The 25,187-nt window shown below is 36.9% G+C and overlaps 1 protein-coding gene across 1 annotated transcript; it reads right to left on the reverse strand.

Moving 5' to 3' along the window:
• Positions 1 to 1,216: 1,216 nt before the first annotated feature.
• LOC122669021 lies at positions 1,217 to 1,916 on the reverse strand. Its single transcript, XM_043865632.1, has one exon. It carries the CDS (start codon positions 1,889 to 1,891, stop codon positions 1,256 to 1,258), a length of 636 nt encoding a protein of 211 aa, XP_043721567.1. The 5' UTR covers positions 1,892 to 1,916; the 3' UTR covers positions 1,217 to 1,255.
• Between the last annotated feature and the right edge of the window lie 23,271 nt (positions 1,917 to 25,187).

The following is a 25,187-nucleotide window of genomic DNA, read 5'->3' on the forward strand; positions in this document are numbered from 1 at the left end:
ATAAAAAAATGCCAGACGTTTAACGTCTCTGTCTTATGGGAGGGACTAAGGTTGGCGACTTTCAGGGGGCATTTGAAAATAATCCTAAAAAAATAAAGTAAAAGTTTTGAAAGTGCGGTTAACGATCCCCGAGGAACCCGACTCCGAGGCACCAGAAGTCCGGAGTCCGGAATAAAGTGGAATGAAGTAATTCTGCTCCTGTTTCTGAAGTAATTCTATGGATCTCATGAGTCAAAAGACCCCTTTACCTTCTACAACCCTTCCAATTAAAATTAAAATTCTTTTTATGTTTTATTCAAAATTTTAGAAATTACTTTTCTTCCTTTTTTGTCTCCCACAATTTGACAATTATTTCTTTGTATTTTTTAGTTCTTTAGTTATTTAATTCCAGAACCAATTCCAGGAAATTATTGTCTTTAGTTATTTACTTCCAAAACCAAATTGTGGTATAATTCAAGTCCCATATGTAAAAGATCTGTTCAAGTCCGGTGATGGAGAACTGAAATCAAATCATGGGCAAAGAAAGCCATCACACCTGCAAACGAAGCAAGCAAACAAAAATAGTAATAAAAGATAAATTAATAAATAAGAATAAATAAATAAATAAAATTAACATACCTCCACGGAACTGCAACCAAAGTAATCGTAACTACGACGGACGTACACACGCACTCCGGCAGGTCAAAACACAATTCACGACGAAGACGGACTCCGTTCACGGATGACGCATATCGCCCAACTACAACGGAAACGAATACACGGTTCATGCGAGAAAAACCATCACGCTGCACACACAGATGACAAATCGTTCACTGACTGAACTCTGCTTATATATCAAATGATACCACAGATGACGGATATCTGGTTTTGCAAGCTTTAGCAGATTAAATGGATCCTTTGGTTAATTATTTTTCTTAATTTTTCAGATTTAATGAATGAAATTGGTCTCTGATCAAACTCTTCAATAGCCATCAGTGGCGGCAAATTGGTATATACAAGTTCGTCGGTCCTCTATCTGCTTTCAGGGTAATTGGTCTCCGGAGTACAAAAAAAACGAAGCCTCTGAATGACGATTGGGTCTGCAGATGGTTGCTCCACGCGATGCGTCTTGTTCTCCACATAAGACCCCAAAAGAAAAAAGAAAAAAACGACCTTTCCGGCGACTACCATGGCCAGTGCCCAAACGCTGGCGAACAATACAGGATTTTCTGTATAGAGGGATTCGAGGAAACATAATGAACGAACCTTCAAAGAATCACAAGTCCTGGACTTTCGACATGTTAGAAAGCCGGCTAGGTCTAGGATGGAACGCCGCTCTTCTCCTCTGATGATGAGAAGAAGGTCGGATCAAAGCAGCCAAAGCCCTCTTTACCCATTCTCCTTCAACAGTCCCGATCCGAACCAGCGAATTCGTCATTGCAGATCTCCTAGCGTTCAATCGATTAGACGGATACGATCCAGAAGGATGATGGTGATGGCTGTTGAATCCTTTGTGGAGACTGCAACGAAAAGAACCAGGGTGTGTCGTTGGCGAACACATACACGTTCTCCTCGGACACGACGGGGAAGACATAGGATTACTATGCTTCTTCACGACCTGGTCACGAGTAGAAGCCGCAATCGACCTGCTTGGAGAAATAGACCGATCGATAGAAAATCGAACAGACGGAGAAGAGGAAACAGATCCATAGAGGTTGACACGAGTCGGAGAAGCTGATCTATGAAAGAAACCAGTAGATCCAGAGGAAAAACTCGAACTAGAATACGCAAAACCAGTCGACGACGAAGATGCCGTCGACGAAGAATAAAACCTCCCAGAAGGTGAGACCGATCTCTGAAACCCGTGAGATACAGGTCCACTGGATTTGGTTCTAGAAGAAGAAACCGTCATTTCAATTTGAAAATAAAAAACTGAAAGAAGATCAAATCGGAGAAGAGGAGGAGAAACTTCTTCCCAAAGGAGCCTTTGGATCTCTATTTTGTCAAACTTATATTGCCTCAACCGCTGTATTTATAGGATTTTTGATAAGAAGAGAACTCCGACTGTAAATTAGGGTTCCCGAGTCCGCTTTGGTTTCGGACTGAAACAATTAACCTAATCAAACAACAGATGGTTGTCAGGTTAAAACCGGACGTGAGTTAGGGTTCTCGATTCGGATCCAACGGCTTCAAACCTGTGGGCTGCATAAAACGACGAATTTTCTAGCCGTTTGTTTTAACAGCTTTTGGTGGCTCTCCTAAAGGGCTGCCACGTCCAGGCTTAGTTGTTATTATGGCCTTGTTTTATTGCAAAATCACGAGAACACCCCTGTGACAGTTACTCTGATAATTACGTAGATTGCCATTTTCATATCACGAAATTGCCCTTTCTCTTTTCTCTATTTTTCAGCAAAGCCTCTCCATATACGACACATTTTTAATTTTTTATTAATGGAGAGGTTAATTCTTAAAAAAGTGATTATAAAAAATAAAGTAGGGATTGTTCATTGTTTAGGAGAACGCCATGTGCAATTATAAGGAGTTGCACATGTAATGGGCCACATTATAATAACCCTAAAGCAAATACCAATAAGTATAATAAGATCCCGTATAGGCTTATATGTATCGGTATCCCTAATCACCGATACTGGAGCAATCCCATATCAATGGAAGGTAAAATTGTTAACTATCAAGCATAAAAATGTCCGATCCATTTCACCCGATACCTCTATTATATGAGGTATTATTTTGGGGAAAGTAACCTAATAAAAAAACAAAGAGAGATTTTTATTTTCATAAGCAACTAATGTAACCACTAATCAAATTTCTTAAATCTAACTAATCCTTGAGGGTCTAATTTGGTTTCTATCTTCTGCATATAACGTTCAAGTTTCAACTACCTTATTCCCACAGTTTAACCACCGCACATTGTTTTTGCAAGTGACTAATGGTCTTTATTTTTTATAATCTTTAGTTAAACGGTTTCAGTGAAGAGATTAGTCGGTTTTAGATGTTGCACAATCCACAGATTAAATGATCCTCGTGGGTTTATTTTGGAGATGAGAACGCACACTGTTTTGCAACAGACCCCGTAACTGTTTCAGATGTTTCTTTGTTTAGAAGATTCTCTAGCACCTAAAAGGTTAAAATAGATTAAACCATTTTAAGAGTTCTTAAGAAACCATTTGGCATTTAAACACTTTCTCATAAAAAGGCAAACTAATGTGATGGGAAACTTAGGAGAACTCGCCCTTAAAAGTCGACTTATAAGGTGAGGTAATCCAAGAAAAATTTTTTTTTTTGAAAGTTGGGGGTTGTTAAAATCCAAGACTATATCAATCCACACCAAATATGTAAGGTTGAACCGAGAATTTGATGTCCTAATATGTTGGTAAATATATTTAAACGAAAAATATTAAAATAGTTTCTAACCTCTATAAAACAATTGGTTTTGTTTGTAAGAGGCCAAAGACTCTTCTATTTTGGAATCCATTTTTCTTTTATTTTTCTGTGAAGAAAGAATTTATTCAGAAACTGGTCATGAATAAGCCGAGGCATCCTTTTGACAAAGGTTAAAGGAGCCAGAGAGTGGAATGTAGCCAGATTGTCATACACGAACATGACAAGATCTTCCTGACAAGAGAATCCGCCATGTGGTTTACATCTCTTGAAACATACAAAAAAGAGGAAGATAAAAAGTAGCTCCCCAATTGTTGGATAACATGAACAAGCGGGGAGATAGCTAATGGAGGGGCCATTGCAAGGGAGTTTATAAGGTGGATAAGTTCTTTGCAATCAAACTCGGCAATAAGATAGTCAAAACCTTCGCCCAGAGCACCATAGAGGACTTTTTTTTTTTTGGTACGATCATAGAAGATGTTTATAATCTTTAGGAAAATGTACATCTAATGACATGACTCATCCCACATCCATCATTGACAAAGTTACCTATACAGCACCATCAAGTTCTTGGTTACTTTGGATTGGCCATTTGGCTAGTGTTTTAGTTAAGTTTTGATCTTTCTTAAATCATTATCACTATTGTTTTTACAAAAGATACTAATGATACAAACCTTAAGAGAAATAGGTATTTAAAATAGACTTATAAAATTATAAATTCAAGACCATATCAATCCACATCAAATCTCTTACAAAACTGATATGGGATCCTATCACAATGTTAGAAAGATTTTTCATATCCTCCTCCTAATCCAGGTTTGAGAGATCGGAATCAGTACCAACACTTCCAATCTGAATTGGTAATCAATAAAAAATCAGCAATAACTGATAAAAATCTCTAGAAATCTCCATAGATCCTGATTATTGTGTATCACAAGCAGCCCACCTAAAAAAAGCAAACGGATCCAAAGAAACTTCATAGTCACTTAACCATCATTGGTTTGTTGATTTTTATTTTAGTGAAAGATTTAAGTTGAGGTTAGGTAATTAACAAGATGTTTTAACCATCATCACACATCACCCCCTCTCTATTTTTCTCAGTTTTTTTATTTTTTATTTTTTTAATTGAAGTCTAATCTTTGTAGTTGTGACTTGTGACTTGTGATCATGAAAGTGATCACACCAGGACAGTCTTTATCCAGTAATGGCTAGTTCTGTTCTGTATCTTCACAAAACTAATCACTGCTAAAGTTTCATTTAAAATAATGTACTTTTGGGATTCAATGCCAAATGGTTCTTTACTTGGGACGTTGGGAAACGGCACCCCAATATAGGAGAAAGTTCTCTATAGTCTGTCCGGGAGTGTGGCTTATGGGCCAAGCCAACACTCCCATGAGTTTGTCTCTCTTCTCTCTATTTGAAAAGATATTTTTACTCTTTGTTTTGAGGAGGAGAAAGATAGATACATAAGAGTGTTAGCGTAGTCCACAATCTCGGACAGAAAACTAAAAAATACAGAGAGGTATAAAAACACCGCCACACTTTTGAAAAGACGAAAAAGTTCAGGGATGCAAAGGTCTTTTCACGTCAAACTGTATCCAGCAGGTAGACGCCCACACCGGTTAGTATTTCTTTTCCCAATAAAATAATATCGTCCTATTTTTAATTTCAGGTGCATTATTTCAGCTCCTCAGCCTCAATTCTTCTACCCAAAAAAAAAAAAGGCTTCAATTCGAGCAACACGCGCGGCAGCCCGCTCGGGCCAAAACCAGTGGCATGGACCACTGACGGGAATTCACCCTTGCGGGGTAACACTTACTGCCAAGTGGCATGCAGCATTGATGGATTCGTGCTCCTTTGTTCGCCTTATTATTGTTAATGATTATAATTGTTGTTAATTGGTCGTTTAATTAATTAAGCCAGTGTTTGGCCGCCCGAACCGAGAAGGATCTTTGGCTTTGTCATTATGGTTCACCCTTCTTCTTGTCATTTTAACAAGTCCAAAATTCCAAATCTTTGAATGATAGAAATAGATTCTCTAATTTAAAATTTTGAATTTTGTGATCCAATGCTCGACTGTGTCATTAGGGGGTGGTTTTGTTTAATTGTGTTCCATGTGAATGGTGAACAAGTGCATAAATCTAATTGGGAGATGGGACTACAAATTATGGGACTTTAGATTCCTCTATGTGGTTGTATCTTCTTTGTAGCTATCGTGTATCAATTATACAGGTCCAGCAATTTAATATTTCTTGTCAATTCTTGAACTTAATTTAGGTAGGTGGGTTAAACCTCTTTCACAATATGTGATTGGTTCATTGCAAGCTAATTGAATTCAGGGCAAGTTCTAGAGTGTTCCGACTGAATTAAAATTGTAGTTATTTAGGTCTTGCATGAACTAACTGTTATTGGTGAAGTCTGATTTCGATCTAAAAAGTGGTTTAGAGGATCTTCAAAAGCTCGTTTTGGTCTCAAACGACCTCGGATGGCTGAAAAAGGGTATACATCACCGTCAAAGGTATATTTTTCGAAATATGTTATGTTTTGGTCCGACCATGTCCGATTTAGCAATTTATGGGTCTGGGGATTTTTTTGTACTTTCTGGGTTAGGGCTTCTCTATATATTGTTCTTTTCTCAGGGAGGATTGTGTGTGAGGGTTTGTAACATTTCAAAGTTAGTGAAATCTGTTTTGTTGCTCGACCGTGGATATAGCTTCCCATCTTGGAGGTGAACCACGTAATTCTGTGTGTTGCGTGTTGTGCTTTCTCTATTTTCGTTTTCTTTTACAAATCACCACTTCGGGGCATTGTTTTCTTAACACTAACATTATTCATTTTTTAGATTTAAAGCAAAAATTTAGTTTCAAGGGGTACTAGGAAATGGGTTGAACACTCCCTGTGTAGTTTTTGGGCTTAGCCCTTTTCCTCTTTTCCTCCAATAAAAGTAATAAAAAAAGAGAGGTGATGTTAACTCTTTAAGGGAAAATATCTATCGCTCTCTTGCACTTTGCCCTCTATTTACTCAAATTCCCCTATTTGAAGTTTCTTTTTTGATTCCCCAAAAAATATGTAACTTATATCAATCCTTCTTCCTTGATTCTTTACAGTATCCAAATTACCCCTCTATTGTCATAACTCAACTTGTTTATCTCTTTCCATTAAATTGATTCACGAGATTTGAATCAAACCAAATAATTTGAACCAGATTAACCGACTTTACCTTCTCCCATGTCTCTGAGATGAACAATCTACATCTCTAACCAGCCTACATTTCTTCATCAATCCTCAACATCGCCACGCATCATTAGCTGTGTAGGTGGAGACTACCACGACATCAATGAAGATAACAATAGCAGCAGTGGAGTCAATGAAGAAGATAACAACGCCTCCTCGACAAAGTCAGTTAGTCTTCTTGCCCGGCGTATTTCCCTTTCTTGATATGTAGTTCAAGTTATTGGGTTTAATTTTAATGATGAGAAACCAGCCAAAGTTATGAAAATAGAGGGGTATAAATGAGGTATTTTAAAGTACTAGTGTAGAATGAGAAATAGAAATTTACTTTTTGAGGGAATCAGAAAAGAAACTTTGAATAGAAAAAGTTAAGCAAATAGAGGGTAAGTATAGGGATTAGAGAGTGATAGAAATTTTCTTAAAAAAGAATGTTATGGATTAAGGAATTGATATAAACTTTAGCCCCAAGAAATGTTTTTTTCGTTGTATTTACTTTTCAATACAACCATATATTGTTTGATGGGTATCTATCAGACATGGTCCCATAGAAGTGTGTAAAGTTCCAATCGGATCCTCTATTTGATTAACTTAACCATCATTGAATCCTTAAGAGACAACCCCGATTAATATAATCAAACCATGGAATGATTTAGGCTAATAGAAATGAGACAAGATGCTCTACTAAGGGAATTAGTGTTCTCTATGCATGAACCCATACATAGTAATTGGAGATCAGGGTATCATGTTATGTATGTGTGTACTTAAATTAAACCAAAAACTAATATAATATGGACATATATCTGCCACTCATGTGGTTGGCACGTTTTTGTGTAACATATATAGAGGATTGTAAGTGGACCAAAAATGAGTCTATCTAGCTGTATTAGGTCAATTAGATATCTCATAGTGGGCGGGCTTTGATTCAATGGTTAAGTTATTTTATTGTAATTTGTTGGTTTTGGGTTCAAAACTTTTTTTTTTTTTTTTTTTTGAAATTTTAAAGATATCCCAATGATTTTGTAACTTTCATCTTTGTTAGTACTATTATAGAACTTATAGAATCGGATGCAAACCAAAACCTACTTAAGGGGCGTTGTTCTCTATGCCGCAGCGTAGACTGCGCCCAAATACATGGGGATGGGCGCAATGACCACCCTGCCCTCTGAGTGGCAGGCCCATGTGCCTAGTGCAGCCTGCGCTGCGACACAGAGAACATTCTCCCTAAAAATTCTATTACCAAACCTAAAATCAAACTTGATAACGAAAGAAGCTCAAAATAACCGGACAGTCAGATCCGAATCGATGTTGGTTTGAAAATTTTGAACCAAATAGTATTCGATTCGGTTTCAATTTATAACTATTACATCATGAACAGAATCAGTTATGTCCAATTCATTTATAACCCAAATGGTAAGCATACAAGATTATGAAGATTATGATTGCTAATAGAAAAGTGGGTTTGAAGATAAGTTGGAACTTCGAACCAAAACAAGTGAGCTCACACTCACAGATAAGTAGATTCCCAAAATAATAAATAAGATCTATCACACAACTCTATTATGTGGAAGGCAAGACCACCAAATGAGGCTCAATCAAGCAATTTGCTGAAGTGGAAAGCAAGTGAACCATGTCATTGTATCGTCGGTTCCAAGTCAGACTATCTTTTATTAAATCAAATCTATTCATGTTATACAAAATCAACATGCCATAATCATCCTTTTTTGATAATGTGGGAATCACTTTATTTGTAATGTACAAGCAATCACTAAGAAAACCTTTGGCTTTTTGTGGGATTTGTTTAGACTCTAGGTATCATATGCATGGATTTAGGTATCGATATCGATATGTATTCGTATCATCGGTATCTGATATTGATACTTGATCGATATTTACATGGTTGATTGTATCAGATTTATCAATAAAATCGATCGTACTTACCCAATGCGGGTAAAAACTTGCAAATCGACTTATAAAATGAAGGACTATCTTCTAATTCCTCGATCTCCTATATTTCAATTATGAGACCTTTAGTTTGTTTAAGACCCCACTTACATTATTGGATTTGTGTTTTTGGATTGACCTTTCAACTCTCATAACTCTAGATCTTATAGGAGTCAATAGAGCCATTGTTGATGAAAAATGCCGCGTTCCAACAACAAGGAACCACCATCCTAAAATCTCTATTATATATGTTACAATCATTTGTTGACCTTAATCTATAGGGAAGATGGATGAGGCCTATATCCGCCATTCCACGGTCCAAAAAGTCGGTTAACTTTTTGGGATTGGTGTGTGGTTTGTGTGATTACACTTTCATCAAAAACAAAAAACAAAAAAACGAAGAGATGTGTGGGTTTAGTCCCACATCGGTTGTGTGAGTGTGGTGTGTGTTGTGTATATCCGTCATTCCATGATCCTAAAAATCAATTAACCTTTTAGGATTGGTGTGTGGTTTGTGTGATTACACTTTCATAAAAAAAGAAAGATGGATGAGGCCATTTATCCACATTACTAACAGCTTCCCCCACCATTTTTAGTAATTATACATTTATACCCATCCAACGGAGAAAATATGCACTTCGACTATCGGAAATTCATATTCAAATCATATGTTTAGAGATTTACCTCCAATCCAAAAATGATTGAATAGATTAAGTACATAATTTTTAATGTAAATATTTTCTAAGGCTTGTTTCGCTTGAATATTAGAATTTTTTTGTTTTTTTTTTTGAAGAAACAAGACTATCTATTACCGTTGGATATACCGAATAGCTTTTCGAAGGATAAGGATCTATCTAATAATCACTCGATTATGTTTTTAATTCCTGCATCTCTTGTTTGTTATTTAACTTAAAACAATGGATCCTTTGCCATATATATATATATATATATATATATCAAAGTACTAAATAAATATATGGGAAAATATCTGCGTGTTAAGCAAATCCGGTCGAGGTGCCCACTCGAGAGGGCAGCCACGTTTTTGGCTCGACCCACCTGAGGAGGTCGGTCACTTAGAATGACCTTCCCCCCCCCCCCCCTCCCCCTCCCCCTCCCCCTTTGTGCCCTATTTCGATCGGGATATTGGCTGGGGTTGGGGGTTTAATTATATAAAGACATAATCTTTCCTCCCATTAACCCTAATACTATTACTGAGATCATAGCCTCTCTCTCACTTTCAATCTTGTTCTCCAAGTAATTTTCATGTTTTTTGTGGGATTTCATCAATTCCCAAGGATTTGTTATATGAAATTCTTCTTCATGGAAAAACTTGACAAAATATTCGAAGATTATGAAGGAGATCGTTCGAGTTTGTGAAACTTGTAACCAAACTCATACGAGATCTTCTTACACTGCATTTCCATCTCCATTCAAGTAATACCCTAACGAGTAGTGATTTGTTTACACCACTTAGCACCGTCCGTTTGTAGATTTTCCCATGATCTCTCACAAAAAATGAGGATTTCACACATTTTTTTTTTATCTATTTCAAAAATGTGGGATCCATATGGTTTGATACTTTTTTTTTTGGGATTACTAATTGATGTTAACGTGCTGATTCATTCCCATGCTAGCAGCATGGAAAGCCCTCTCCTAGATGGATGGCATCTACATGCTATCTTCTCTAGCTAGCTTGTGTTTTCATTTTTTGAGTTTCTCTATGTTCTCTCTCTCTCTCCTCTGCTCAACTTTTAGTACTGTCCCATGCTATCTTTATGCCTTGAGTTACCATAGTCCTTATATTGGGGGTTGGGTTATGGATTAGGGCCAGTCGGGCCAGAATTGGGTAGCCCAAAACCGGCAACCCTCTCTCGCTCTCTCTCTCTCTATCTCTCTATCTCTCTATCTCTCATTCATGTGGTTTGTTTATCTTGAAGACGATTGTTCATTTATATAAAAAGTCAAGCCCACCTATTCGTACTTAGTCCTCCATGTTTAATGGAACGGAGTCTACACGGGACTCGGGAATTTGAACAAGCTAGGTTTATTGTATTTTTTAATTTTTCCATGATAGTGATCATAAGAAGAAAAAACAAATATGTTTAAGTCCAATTAAAAAAAAAAACAAAAAACAAAAAACTAGTAGGAATTCATTTTTTTATTATTTTAGAAAAATAAAAAAAAGAAAAAAAAAAAAAAAAAAAAAGAATGAAAACTAGTAAAGGATTGTTGAGATTTCATTGTGTGAGGCTGAGATTGAGCCCTAATTAGCTCTCTTCTATATGTTCATGTAAAGGAGAGCAATTTTCATGTTCTCTACTTCCTTCTTGCAATGACTACGGAAGAGTGGATGACAATTGAGAAGAAAGTTCATTATAGGGCCCAAATACCACCCAAAGAAGAAAAAATATACATGGGGGGAGGGTTTCCTTTCTATGTTGTTAGTATAAGAGGAATCTCTTACATCACACTAATGGCATAAAAACCTATAAAGTCAGGAAGGAGGGAGAAGTTGAATAAAAAAGTACGTGTTAACACGGACAATGTAGCAATTTTTTCCTAAAAATTAAAGTCACCATAACTTGTTCGCACACGCGATCGTATTATACTCCCCCTCCGTACCCGCTTTTACAAAAAAAACAAAAAAATTAAAAAAACACTCAAAAAAACAACAAAAATATCGATCCCCCCCCCCCCCCCCACATTTAAGACACCTTCCTCGTCCTTACCCCCACCCTCCCCCCCTTTCCTTCCCCAGCTTTCCCTTATGAACTTTTAAATATTTTATTAATCATATAACAAAGTCCTTTTTTTTTCCTAAAAATAAAGTCAAAAAAACCTCCATAGACAGCCACAGCTTAAGAACTTTCTTTTTCCTTCATAGAATCTTCTACATTCAAAAGTCATGAAGGGAATCATTTGAAAAAACAAGAGTCATGGAGGGGACCATGGCTAGATTAATACTTGAAAATGGAATCCCTAATTAACTGTTGCTGTTGGGGCCCTTGGGGTTCAACGGTTCCACCCATGACCCATCTCAAAAAATTTCCTCACCTCTTAAAGTTTATTAATTCCGTTTAAATTAATGTAAATGGATTCTTAACATGTAAACATATTGAGTTGTAATCTCGACTTGTTCTCTAAAGCATGTCCAAAGAATCTTCATAGGGTTGCAAGTTTGGCCCTGTCGGCCCGAACTTGCCTTGGCCCGCCCTGAGCCTGAGCAGGGCCTGGGCTAAAGATTTTTGGCCCTAAAGGCGGGTTAGGGCCAGAAATTCCTAGTCCTGAATCAGGGTCGGGCCGGGTTAGGGTTGAGACATTGGGCTCAGTCCGACACCGATTTTGACCCTGATTCTGACCATGGTTTTGGCCCTGATTTTGGCTCTAATTTTGACCCTCATCTTGGCCCTGATCTTGACCCTGATTTTGACCCTGATGTTGAACGTTAGAACAAGTTTAGAGGATATTAAATAAGGCAAAATGGTTGTTTTTATGGGCTTTCTCAAGTAAGGACTTTGAGGGATCAACTTTAGTTATCAGAACTAGTTGCTCTTTAGGTTTGGGGAATAAAATAATTTATAGTTGGTATGCACAATTTTTGTACCTTATTTGTTTATTGTGTTAGTATTTTGGTATGTGCTCTATGGTTCACTGCATCATCATTTCTAGGTTGTACTCCGTGAAGAAAATTCTTTATTTATCAAAAAATAGAAGTTATGATACATGTGATCAAGAAATATAATTATTTAAAATGGGGCATAACCATTGTACCAAGGAAAAAAAAACATAATAAAATAACCAGATTAATATGCAGCTGTCCCTTTATTGTGTTGCTATAAAACATTCAACTATTTTAATTTTCTTATTTCAGTAGGAGCTGAGCGAGGGGCATGAACTATGGGTTTGACAAATGGAGGAGGTCAATACAAGTTTATTACATGTAACATTTCACATATTGGTAAGTTAAATCAGGACCAGGGTCAGGGTCAGGGTCAGGGTTAGGGCCGGGCCAGTGTTAGGGTCAGGGTCAGGGTCAAGGTCAGGGTCAATGCCAATTAGGGCGGGCTTGGGCTAGGCTTGACCTGTCAGGGTCAGGGTCATGGTCTAGGTTTTTAGTCCCTGAGTCAGAGTCAGGGCGGGTCTGGGCCCAACTAAGGGAACTCAGGGTTGGGCTAGGGTTTTAAAAAGTCTGGCCCAATCCGACCCTATTGTAGCCCTAGATCATCATATGGAGTTCCTTTATTAGAGCTTTAATGCAGATTTGAAAATTGATTAGTGATGCTTTGAAGATATCCTTTTTTTTTTTCTCCAGCATGGCCCCTTCCCAAGCAGCTCCATTAATTTTGTATATTGATTGTTAAAAAGATTATAGGACGTGATGAACTTCTCCTTTGTCATTTCGTGCAGTCCTGTGTCTAGGCATAGTAGTGCACGCACACGACTAGTTAGGTTGCGTTTTTTTTCCTAATAAAAAAATTATTAAGAAGGAAGAAACATATGTTGGCTGATGTGGGCCAATTGCCACATTAGTACATTACCATTGGATTAATTGCAAAATTGAAGTAGTAATTAGGAGATACTTATCAAACTTGGTAAGTACGTCAGTTAGTTCCAGATACATAGGAAAGAGGGTTCTAGCTCTGATTAACACAAAAGTTATTATTTTAAGTTCATAATGCAATTAATTTACAAAATTACCACTAAAAGATTTATTATTTGCCATACTACAGGGAAAAATCAATAAGGTTTAAGAGAGGGGACAAGCCCACTTACTTATATCCTTACTAGTCCTCCATGTTTAATGGAACGTAGTCTACACGGGACTCTAGAGTTTGAACTACTAGGCTTATTGGATTTTCTAGTCTTCCGTGACAATGATAAGAAAAACAAATGCTTTAAGCCCATTTTAAAAAGTAGCTATTAGGAATCCATCTTTTTATTACTTAGAAAGGAAAAGTAAAAAAAAAGAAAAAGAAAGAAAGCTTTGAGGATTGTTGAGATTTCATTGTCTGAGGACTGAGGCTGAGATTGAGACTTTAGGTCTTCTATATGTTCATGTAAAGGAGGGCAACTTCTATGTTCTCTATTTCCTCCTCAATCCAACGATGGATGAGTTGATGGCAATTGACAAAAAAAAACAGAAGGAATCCAAATTATGGGTTGGTATGGAAGGTTCTGTGTGTAATGGGTCCAAATCTCGCCTAAATAAAAAATATGGGAGAGGGTTTCTCATGCTGTCGATGTAAGAGAAATCTCCCACATCACACCAATGACCATGCATAAGATGGTTATTTAAATGATTTTTATCAACAGAAATCTACAAACTACAATGGTTAGAGAGGAGAGAGAAATTTTAGAAAGCCCCAGCTTAAGAACTTTTATTTTCTTTGTAGGACCTTCAACATTCAAAAGACAAGAAAAGAATTATTTAAAAAAAAAAAAAAAAAAAAAGTCATGGAGTGGTCCATGGCTAGAATGCTTAAAAATGAAATCCCTAGAAAGCCCCACCCTAAGAACTTTCTTTTTTCTTCATAGGACCTTCAACATTCAAAAGACAAGAAGGGAATCGTTTAAAAAACAAAAAAAGCCATGGAGGGGTCCATGGCTAGAATGCTTAAAAATGGAATCCCTAAGCTATTGTTGTTGCTTTCGGGGACTTAGGGTTTCAACGGTTCAGAGTCTTAAGATGTAACTATAGTATTGGTCGTATCAGCTGATATGTATTGGTATCTTCAGTATTTGGTTTTGATACGGATTGAGAGAATCAACCAAAAAGTAGGTAAAAAAATTGGGGAAAGAGATTGATGCTTGGACGTGTGGTCCATGCACCAATGCGAGGGCAATGAAAGTGTGCATAAGGGCATCAACATGGAAGAGAATTTTTATTTCTTGGGCGGTAAGGTGGTAATTTCACATACTTTTGTATCTAGACGTAGGATCCACACATAAATGTTCTGGTTCCCAACAAAATTATTAAGAAGGGAGAAAAAAAACGAAGAGAGATAACATTGCAAAATTCTTTTTGACAAATTAAAGATTATTTTTCCACCATTATTCAAAATCTTTAGCTTTACAAGTGGAAAATCAAAACTAATAGATGGATGTAGGGCTGCAAGTCTGCAACAGGGTCGGGTTGGGTTGGGCCTTTTAAAATCCTAGTCCAACCCTGAGTCCCCTTAGTTGGGCCCAGGCCCAACCCAACCTTGACTCAAGACCAAAAAAATCCAACCTTGACCCACCCTCAAGGTCGGGTTGGGCTGACCCCAATTGGCCCTGATCATGGAGGAAAGGGAGATATGCATGGGCTGGCCAGGCTGGGAAGAAGAAGAAGAAGAAGAAGAGGAAGGAGAGGAAGAGGAAGAACAAGAAGATAGGGTCGGGTTGGGCCGGGCCGGGCTCAGTCTGAGGCCTCAACCCTAACCCGGCCCGGCCCGGCCCTGACTCAGGGTCAGAACTTCCCAACAGTGACCCGCCCTCAGGGCCAAGGTATCTCAACTCAGGCCTTGTTCAAGCTCAGGGCTAGCCAGGGCAGGCTCGGGCCGTCAGGGCCAAACTTGCACCCCTAGATGGATGTATGAAAATGAGTGATATGAACATGTCAATAGTTTAAGCGCCAATGAAACTACAACAGTACAACACAATAGATATTCTAAATTGACAAGGAAAACCCCCCATTGAATAATTAAAGATACTTACCATCAATTTATGATGGATTTAGAGGATCTGTATAATCGATAACCAATAAATTTTGTAATGCATGTACACGTTACCATTGTTTTAGAAATTTATAAGATTCTTAAATAAATTCTTAAAAAAGATTATACATCAAACCATTAAATAATTTTTTATCTATTTTTTTTTTTAAATTTAAAAAGCTTAAATATAGACACTTCCACAAAGAAGATTATATAATTTCAAATTTTTTTCAACTATCTGAATTTGATGCATATCTATTTCAAATTCCTTTGCAATACTATGGTGTCGGCATCTATTAGGTTTCTAAACTAACTATAATCTTCTTCATTGTTGCTTCCTAGAATGAGAAGGAAAATAGAACTTCAAAATCCTGGACTATAGGAGAATATATAGTATTGACGGGAGGAGTCTTAGGTGTGCAAGGACATTCATGAGGATGTATACCAATAATAGAATGGCATTTGACTAAATTAGCCTATGAAAATTGACACGATACACACCATTCTCTAGATATCCAAAGATCAGTATTGTCATGCCACTCCTTAATGTGACAGAAATGAAGTATCCGTCGAATGATTCTTTTCCGTGTAAGCTGCTTAGACAAACTTGTTCCGTATCAATATATCTTATGTTATTTTGTGCATAGGCAACTTTCAGCCACGAAAAGATTATAAATATGAAAAAAAAAAAATCTAAAATATGGAGTATTATGCCAAAAATTTGTGAATAAAACGGCTGATATATGTTTATGTATATGTATGAATTTATGTATGTAAATTCAAAATTTTCTATGTAGTTCCAAAATATCTATATGGGGACAGTATGTATTGCTCCGTCATTTGGTAAGTATGATAATTATTCATAAATATACGAATTTAGGAACTATGGCTGCAATTAACTAGTAAATAGACAGCTAAATAATGTCATATTTGTAATTAATACCTTGAAATGGTGCTCTAACCTAGCATTTTTTGTTTTGTAAAGATTCTAACCTGGCATTTACTACCAATGAATATGATATTAACATAGATAAACCATAAAAGAGTTGAATTAGTCCACTACTCAAAATTATTAAACCTAACTAATCCTTGAGGGCCCATTTGGTTTCTATGTTCAAGCTCCAACCACCTTCCCTATGTAAAACTGTACATCATGATTTCCGCCAACGCACATTGTAAAATGATCCTCAAGGACTTATTTTGGATCGTATGAGGTCTTTCTCTTCTAGTAGGTTTGTTTTTTGAAAAATTTCATCCAATCTGGTGTTGATGGAAGGCAGGTCTATATTTCTTGGTTTCAATAGAACTCTTTATGAGCGTCCTTTCTATCTATTGTTATTTAAAAATAATCATGTTCGTGTAGGGATAATAGTTTTCATTTCTCATCTCATGGAAAACCGTTTATGTTCGATCCACTTAGAGCTAGAATATATGTAGACTTTAGGAACCTGAATAAAGCAAGTCCTAAGATGATTTTACGTTACTTAAAAGATTATAGTGACTCGTGATTTTAACCATCTCTAATTCAAAATCAAACTTAAAGAAGGTTTTTTTAGAGCGATTCATGAATTCTTCCAAAAAATGAAACGAAGAAAACCCCTAACATTGAGGAATCTGGTTCAGCTAACCACATGGGGATGGGTGGGGACAGATCTGAACCCACCCGTCCCCATGTGGGTAGCAGATCCTCAACATTGAGAAGGTGAAGGAACGCACACTGTCTTCCAGTCAAACACACATGCACATTGAAATGCAACACACCACTCAAATGTTTCTCTGTTCTATCTGGAATTTGCAGGTTAAAATTGATTAAAATCAAGGGTTCTTATGAGCCCATTTGGAAGTACAAAACACTTTTTCACGAGGCACATGAACAACCAACGCTACTGATTTTTCATGTCCTTCTAATTGCATCATCACCAGCCGGTCACCAAAAAAGGCAAACACTTTAAAATCGATAGAGGTTAATTCTAAATTCTTAAACCTTAATTTCGAAAAGAATTTTAGAATTAGGTTGGGATTAGGTAATTAACAAGACGTTTTAACCATCTCTCTCTAGTCATGAAAGTGAGACACTGGGACAACCTTTATCTAGTAAAGGTTGTTACTTCGGTGTCTCTTTACAATGCAATAATCAGTTTCATATAAAATAATAATTTGAATCCTCTGCTGTCAAGCTGTCCAATAGGATCGTACTGCGGACACTGTGACACAGTGAGATAAGAAATGACTACCTTACCCTTACTCGGACAAGACACTAGAATGCCAAATGGTCCCTAACTTGGGAAACGGCGCCCAAAAATCTCACTTGCGGTCGGGACGTGACCCTCAACACGGTTTCAAGTTTGAACGGAGCTTTTTGGAAGCTTTCAGCACAGCCTTCAATCTCTCATCCAAATTAATCGGGGTAATGTAACGCGAGCCGGCCAGCCTGCCCGGGCCAACACATAGTGCCAATTAATAAATGGCATTGCGCCGTGGACCGTCCAGGAATTCGTGTTAATACTTATTAGTGGATCTTATTATTAAAATAAGCCCTTGTTTAATTGTTTTGCCGCCTGAGAAGGATCTATATTTTTTGTCACTCCCTTCTTGTTGGCCTCACTACTAGCCACAAATTTCTTATCTTGATAATATTCTCTATTTTAAAATTCTTATTTCTGATTAGCTTTTGAGTTAATTTCTTAATTCGACTTTGTCATTGTTTAATTGTGTTCTTGTTTTTTTTTTTGCCAAAAACCCCTAAGGGGGCAAATTGAGGAGCCCTAATGGCATCAATTGTTTGACAAACTCCAACAACTCCTCGGGAAATGAGGAGACCCAAAACCCTAAAAATGGTAACAACTAACAACCAATCCATTTGGAAAGAGAATTAACCAATACAATTGTGTTCATGAGGGGGTGTCAATTTGGCCTGCCCAAGTGCCCAACCCAGCTCACCCTCATCACGGACAGAGCCAGGGCTGAGCTTCTCAGCCCATAGGGTGGGCTTGGGCTGAGATTTTCAGATTCAAGGTAGGGCCGGGCTGGGCCTGTGCTGAACCCGGCCCATTCAAACCCTATGTGATAAAATTATAAATATATATTGGGTATGAGATCATTGCTTGGTCACACAGTCTCTACACCGATGTCTAGGCCAATAGGGAAGCATGCTTGGGTATCCACCCAGGGGGCAGGGGCATCATTTCACCAAGCCCTATGAGAGGGCATAGGGAGTGCCACCAATATGATATATAAATATATATTTATTTATTTATAACTCTTTGTTCTCACATTTTTTTAGGTTTTTTTTTTTTGAAGATTTAAAACCATCCTAAAGTGTCAATTAGGGCCAACCCAGCCCGGCCCAGCCAAGCCAAGCCCAATCAGGGTCAATTAAGTCTGGGTTGAGTTGGATTTGTTGGGTTGAGCACAACAGAGCTGGACCTGGGCTGAGATATCCCAACTCGATCTAGGGTTGGGCTGGGCCTGGGCCTGGGCTTAATTAAGATAGCTTAGGGTTGAGCTGGGATTTTAAAAAAACTGGCGCAACCCAACCCATGTGGGTAGTGAAGAAGTGCATAAATACTAACCAAAAAATAAAAAGAAGTGCATAGATCAAACTGTGGGGTGGGGTTATCGATAGTTGTTTTTAACTGGTAGGTATCGTGTGTCTAACAGATACGAGACCACCAGATGCACTCCCACGATAAAATAGTGTTTCTTTGCATGAACCAATCGATACATAGTAGTTGGAGGAAGGTGTTGGAGATTGGTTGGGGGGAGGGAAGGGATCATGGAATGTATGTGAGTACTTAAATTAAACCAAAAAAACTCATATAATATGGACGATGTCAACCACTCATGTGGTTGGTACTTTGAGAATAATTAATTAAATAGAGGGTTCTATACGGATACATTGGTATAGCTGTATATTTGGTCTGTATATTTAATTAGATATCAAATCATATCTGTATTTGAATCCGATTAGGGGTGAAACAGGGAAGGATTAGGCCGGATTTTTTAAAACCCTAGCCCAACCTTGAGTCCTCTTAGCTCAACCCAAGCCCAACCCGGCCCTAGGTTGAGCTGAGATATCTCAGCCAGATCCAACCCTCCCAGGCTCAGCCCCGATTAATCCTGATTTTTGTCAAGGGCTGGGTTGGCCCTGCTTAACACTAATTTAAGTTAGGGCTTGGTTGGACCTAACTTGCCCTGCTTTTTTGTCATTTACGTCGTCCTATGCATTAAAAAATGAGATACATGTGATTGATTATTGGTTTGATTCATACTTAATTGACTATTAGAGTTTTCTTTGCGATAAAAAACTTAACTCAATCTTAAAATTATAAATATTTTTGTTCCATAGATAATTAGTCTTTTTTTTTTTTTTTGGTAAGCCAATAAATAATTAGATACTAAACAAAAATTGTAAAATGTAAACAATAAATTGTAAAGCATAACCTAACATAGGGCCAAGCAGGGCTAGGCTTAGCCCGAGGCCTCAATCCTGATCCAGTATGATCCTAAACCCAGGGCCTGAAAATTTCAACCCTAACCCTCCCTCAGGGTTGAAATATCCAGTCCATGCCCTATTCGGGTTCAGGGCAAGCCGACAGGGCCAAACTACACCCCTTGATCCGATATTTATAAATAGAAAAGAAGTTTCAAAATACCTCTTTTTTGTATTTTCTTATTTTTGTGTCCCATAAATTTGAATTGTTGAATTTTTCGGTATTATTTTTTTAAAAATAAATTAATGAAAAATGTTTAGTCTCACATTGCTTTTGGAAAACACTAAAATGTGGTTCATATCGTACAATGGAACCCTATAAGGGTAAGGTTCTTTGGAAGAAAGGTTCCCTATGTTCTCTTGTCTCCAATGATTTATTTTTTTAAAAATAAATTAATGAAAAATGTTTAGTCTCACATTGCTTTTGGAAAACACTAAAATGTGGTTCATATCGTACAATGGAACCCTATAAGGGTAAGGTTTAAAAGGTGGAAGAAAGGTTCCCTATGTTCTGTTGTCTCCAATGATTTGGGGTTTATTTCCACACAAACCAAGCCCAGTCAAGTCGCTCCAAACCGGACTTGTACCTAGTTTTCCTTTTTTCGATGTCAATTTTTGTGTGAAGAATGTAGGTCAAAGTATGTTCAAGGTCTTACTGGCATACATTACACTCCATTCAATGTTAATTGGAGTTTTTCCGATGTCGGATGAGTGTTGGCGATCTTTGTCTCCTCTTTTAGAGAGACACATCTTTTAAGTCTCCTTTAGACGTGTTTCCAAGGGACATCTCTTCTATAAATAGAGAACGTCCATAGGACTATAGCCATTCATCCTAAGTGTTCTTTATCTGTGAGTGTTCTGATGTGGTCCAATAAATAAGTGTCACAACTACTAGATGGCCTAAAGGGTTGTTTCATCTTGGGAGTTGATTCACAAGAACCCATTTGTATCATAGAGGTGATTACAATCTTAAGGATAGTTACTAGTGACACGACTCAATCCCACCATCACTTTGATATCTTTGAAGCATATTACAGTGTCAAGTTCGAGTTTGGTTGTATCAAGAAGAGGAGCCTTCACTTTCATCTTGTCAATGAATATTTCAATTATTTTAATTAGTCCTATTATTCTAGTCTCTCAAAAAAGATATCTTTGGATTCATTGCTTGAGAGAATTGGAAAAACTGAAATAACAAGAATTCCAAATGCAAGGCAGATGATCCTCTCATTATACTGGGCAGAGCTACCTAAGCAAAAACTGAGTTTGATAAAGCATGTGAATTCTTTAGAGATGTTGATACTTCATGCAACTATAACACATCAACCAAAAAATCCTGACATCTCTCTCTCTCTCTCTCTCTATAAAATCATAATTGGAAAACCAAGATTGACTCGGGCGAGTCACCCAAGTCAAGTAAAAAAAACATAAAATCTAGTCAGAAGATATGAAGAATTGAAGACTCGCCTAGGTTTAAGAAATGATCATGTTAGGTCCAAGTCGGTCTGAGTTTTTATTGAGTCGGCATTTTTGTCCAAATCATATAAAACTCATCAAGTCTTTTTTTTTTATTTTATTAGATCATATATTATTCATAGACTATAAATTTGATCTGCAACTAAACAAAATCTTAAATAATTTTTATCATTTTATTCAATATTAATTCTTTTATTTCTCACCGATTAAACCTATTAATCCTTTAGTCCCTCATCATTCTAGAGAGAAAGAAAAAGAAAAAAACATGAGTCTCCCAATTAACCATACTTTGAAAAGGACAAGTCAAGAATCAAGATTACTTGTGTGTTATTTTCAGAGTGTATAAATAATAATCAATTACGTATAAAATTATAATGTAAATTTTGGAATTCAATGCCAAATGGTCCCTTTCTTTTCTTGGGAAGTTTGGAAACGACGGGGGACTCATCCAAAGAAACAGAGCAACGCGCGCAAGCCCGTGTGGGCAACACGTACTTCCAAGTGGGCATGCATGCATGGAGCCACGGAATCGATCATTTGAGAGGGATTCGTTTACGTTTTCCACCTTAATTAATTAACATTCTTAAAAATTGTCATTAAATTAAGCCGTTGTTTTGCTGCCCAAGAAAGATCTTTGTTCTTTTTAACTTTAAATAATACTGCCCTAAAAGTCTAAAACTCCTTATTAAATATAAAAAAAAAGTGGCATAAATCTAATTAGTGTCTATCATACAGATCTTAATTAGATCTCTCCACAGTGTTTTTTTTTTTTTTTTTTTTTTCTCTTGTAGTTATCGTGTGTGTATCCTAGAGGTCCAGCAAATATGTGATTCCGCACACCAAACTCATGGCCAGACCTAATCCACGTGGCCAATCAACTTGGTACTCTACATGATTTCAGTTACAAATCAATTCAACGATTCTCGTTCAGATCTTCAACCCAAACTCCAAACTACATGTTTCACTTGAGCTTAGGACTACGTGAACTCAAGACATTTCTTCCTCGTCCTATAAATAAAACTACAGTGATAGAAATAAACAAGTGAAGTCATACAATCTTATGCCTATTGCTCTTTCTAATCTTGCTCTACTATTGATCTCTAAGATTTGACTTACGCATCGGAGAGTCCCTCGGGAACTACTCTGATTAGCTCTTCCGTCGTGTTTCATGATTTTCTGTGTGTAGGTTCACCTCAGGAGGTTCTCAGCCAACACCACTAGGAAATTGATTGATCATTTTGTGTTGTTGTTTTAGACTTGACCCCTTTCTTTTTATCCTCCAATAAAATTCTCTTTTAAAAAAACTGATTTTACTAATGATTCTACTTTAATAGAATTCTTCATGACATTTTTTTTGTTTTTAAATAGTTTAAAATAAACTTATGAATCAAAACACCTCTTGTTTTATTTTGTTTTCAATCCCTCACGGTGTATGCATGTTTTGTCATCACATGCATAGATAGTTCCAATCTTTCAGTCAATCGGCCTAGATGGATAGTTAATCGTCTGATCGACAGACGTGTGCCAATTGATGTTTCCTTAAAGTAATGTTTATCAGGCGATATGTCCATTGTATGATCATTGGAGGTTCTTAGTTGATAGGCTTGCCTAAGTGACCAACTGGTTTCGACCAAGTTATAAAATATTATGGCAAGAGTCATCTCCCTTGGGGTGTACGTTTTGGACAAATATGTCAAAGGGACACCTTCCTAGAGGATGAATTTGGCTGATAGATATATTTTTTTGAATCATTCTCACTCACTTGCATTTGGAAGTTTTAATTGTGTTAAGTTGAGCACAGCCCTAAGAATACTAGCGAGGCCTAGTTACTGAGTGCAACAAAACTAAAGGGACTAATACGTACAACCAAACAATTTTGATTTCTAGACCCCTTTCATTGACTTATTTTTTGAAACCAATTTGAATTCAAAATCAAAATTCAACCAAAGAGACTTAATTGGATCAAAATTTCACAAAAATGGTTCTAAATTATTTGTTGATACATTTTTTTTTTTATTAAGTTATAATAAATCTTGTTTAACCTAAAACAATGCATGGGATCCCTTGTTTTATATCAAGTACGTATTATTAGATAAAGAAGGCAGCTGCATGCATCTTCTCTAGTTGTTTCATTTTGAGTTTAAATTCTCTGCATTATCTCCTGCTCACCTTTGGTCATCCTTATCTTCTCTTTGTCAGCTCAGGGTCAGACTCAGGTCAGAAATGGGTAGCCAAAACCGGCAAGAAAGTTACCTTAACCCTAATGTTCAATACTAGTCACTTTTTGGCATTTATTATTATTGGGTCCTTGTATAGTGACTAGTGAGAGAGACAATTTGACATACCCAATATCTTATCCCTCTAGAAGTTTCTCTCTCTCTCTCTCTCTCTCTCTCTCTCTCTCTCTCATGATTTGCTTATGGTTGAAGAAGATTTGTTCCTTATAAAATTCAAGCCCACTTATTCTACTATAGTCTTCCATGTTTAATGGAGCAGGGTCTACACGGAGTTTGAATAAGGCTTATTTTATTTTCTAATCTTCCATGATAGTGAGTGATACTTGAACCAATTAATAGTGTTTGAGCCCACTTACATAAGGGGAAAAAAATGTTTGAGACCATTTGATACAGTAGAAGGAACCTTCTTTATTAAGTTGAAAAGGAAAAGTATATAAAATCTTTGAGGATTGTTGAGACTTGCTAGTGGATCTAAGATTTCATGTAAAGGAGAGAAACTTCTATGACAATTGGCAACAAAGTAGAAATAGTCCAAATGGGTTGGAAAAGAAGGTTCTCTGCAAGGGCCCGAAGCCCACCCAAATAAAAAATAAAGTTACCATAGTAGAACTAATAAAGTAATAAGATCAGAAGGTTCTCTGCGTGTCCTTTAGGTTCTTGACTAGACTTTAGATTTATTATGATGACTTGTTTTGAATGGTTGATATTTTTGAGCTTCTTCTCTTCTATTCTACTTAGTTGAGTTCATGTCAGATTACATTTTTTATTTTTTAAAATATTTGAATGGTTATGTACGTGATTCATGCCTTATAAACCATTTCTGAAAAACCATATATATACGTAAGGTCAGTGTCCTTTGTGGGGAGTGTGGCTTCTTGCATGAGTTCGCATTATAGGGGTGAGATTTTCGCCTTTTCATGGGAGGCAAAACAATCATTTCACCTTCTTCTGTTTCTAGACGTGGGCGATACACTCCCCCACAGAGAACTTTCTTCCATATACATATCAGAATATCAGATATTTATCCACCCGCAACTAACAAGGAATATAAGGATGCAATGTTGATTAGACATAATTAAAAATCAAATTCAGTCTTATCCCAACTAAATAGATCGTTTAATTGAATAAATAAAAATAAAAGTATTCATCTCCATTTCATATCCCCTAGCCTTTCTTTTTACAAATTATTAAAAACTAAAATATTCTTAAAATCCACAAATAAGAAAACTATTTTGTCAGTTAACCATTTTTTTTTTTCACACACATAAATATACACATATACATACACATTCATGTACACATACACATACACATAATCACAAATTTATGTTCCCCACACCATACTCATCAAACACATAAAAGGTTCATTCAATTATCCTATTCCATGGCCTTCGTCTTACACACAGTCCAGCTCAGCAAAAACACCCAAAAATAGGGGGTTGGTCATTTCATAGGGGGCCAACTTGGGTCCCAACTATGAAATGACCAAAACCATCCTTGTTTTGGTGGACTGGACCCTCCAGCTCCTGGAAGAGATCGAGCCAAATTACTTACACACACATATATACACATTCACATTCAGTTACACATACATATACACATACACATACACATACACATAATCACAAACATATATACCCCCACACCATACTCACCATTCACCAAATACATACAACGTTCACTCATTAATGATCCTATCCCATGGCTCTAACATTGAAAATACTACACATTAATTTGAAT

This window comes from Telopea speciosissima, chromosome 7, assembly GCF_018873765.1.
Source record: "Telopea speciosissima isolate NSW1024214 ecotype Mountain lineage chromosome 7, Tspe_v1, whole genome shotgun sequence".
In the NCBI taxonomy this organism is placed as follows: Eukaryota; Viridiplantae; Streptophyta; class Magnoliopsida; order Proteales; family Proteaceae; genus Telopea; species Telopea speciosissima.

Excerpts from the sequence above, each read along its gene's own strand:
- LOC122669021 (XM_043865632.1), bottom strand. The coding sequence starts at position 1,891 with ATGACGGTTTCTTCTTCTAGAACCAAATCCAGTGGACCTGTATCTCAC.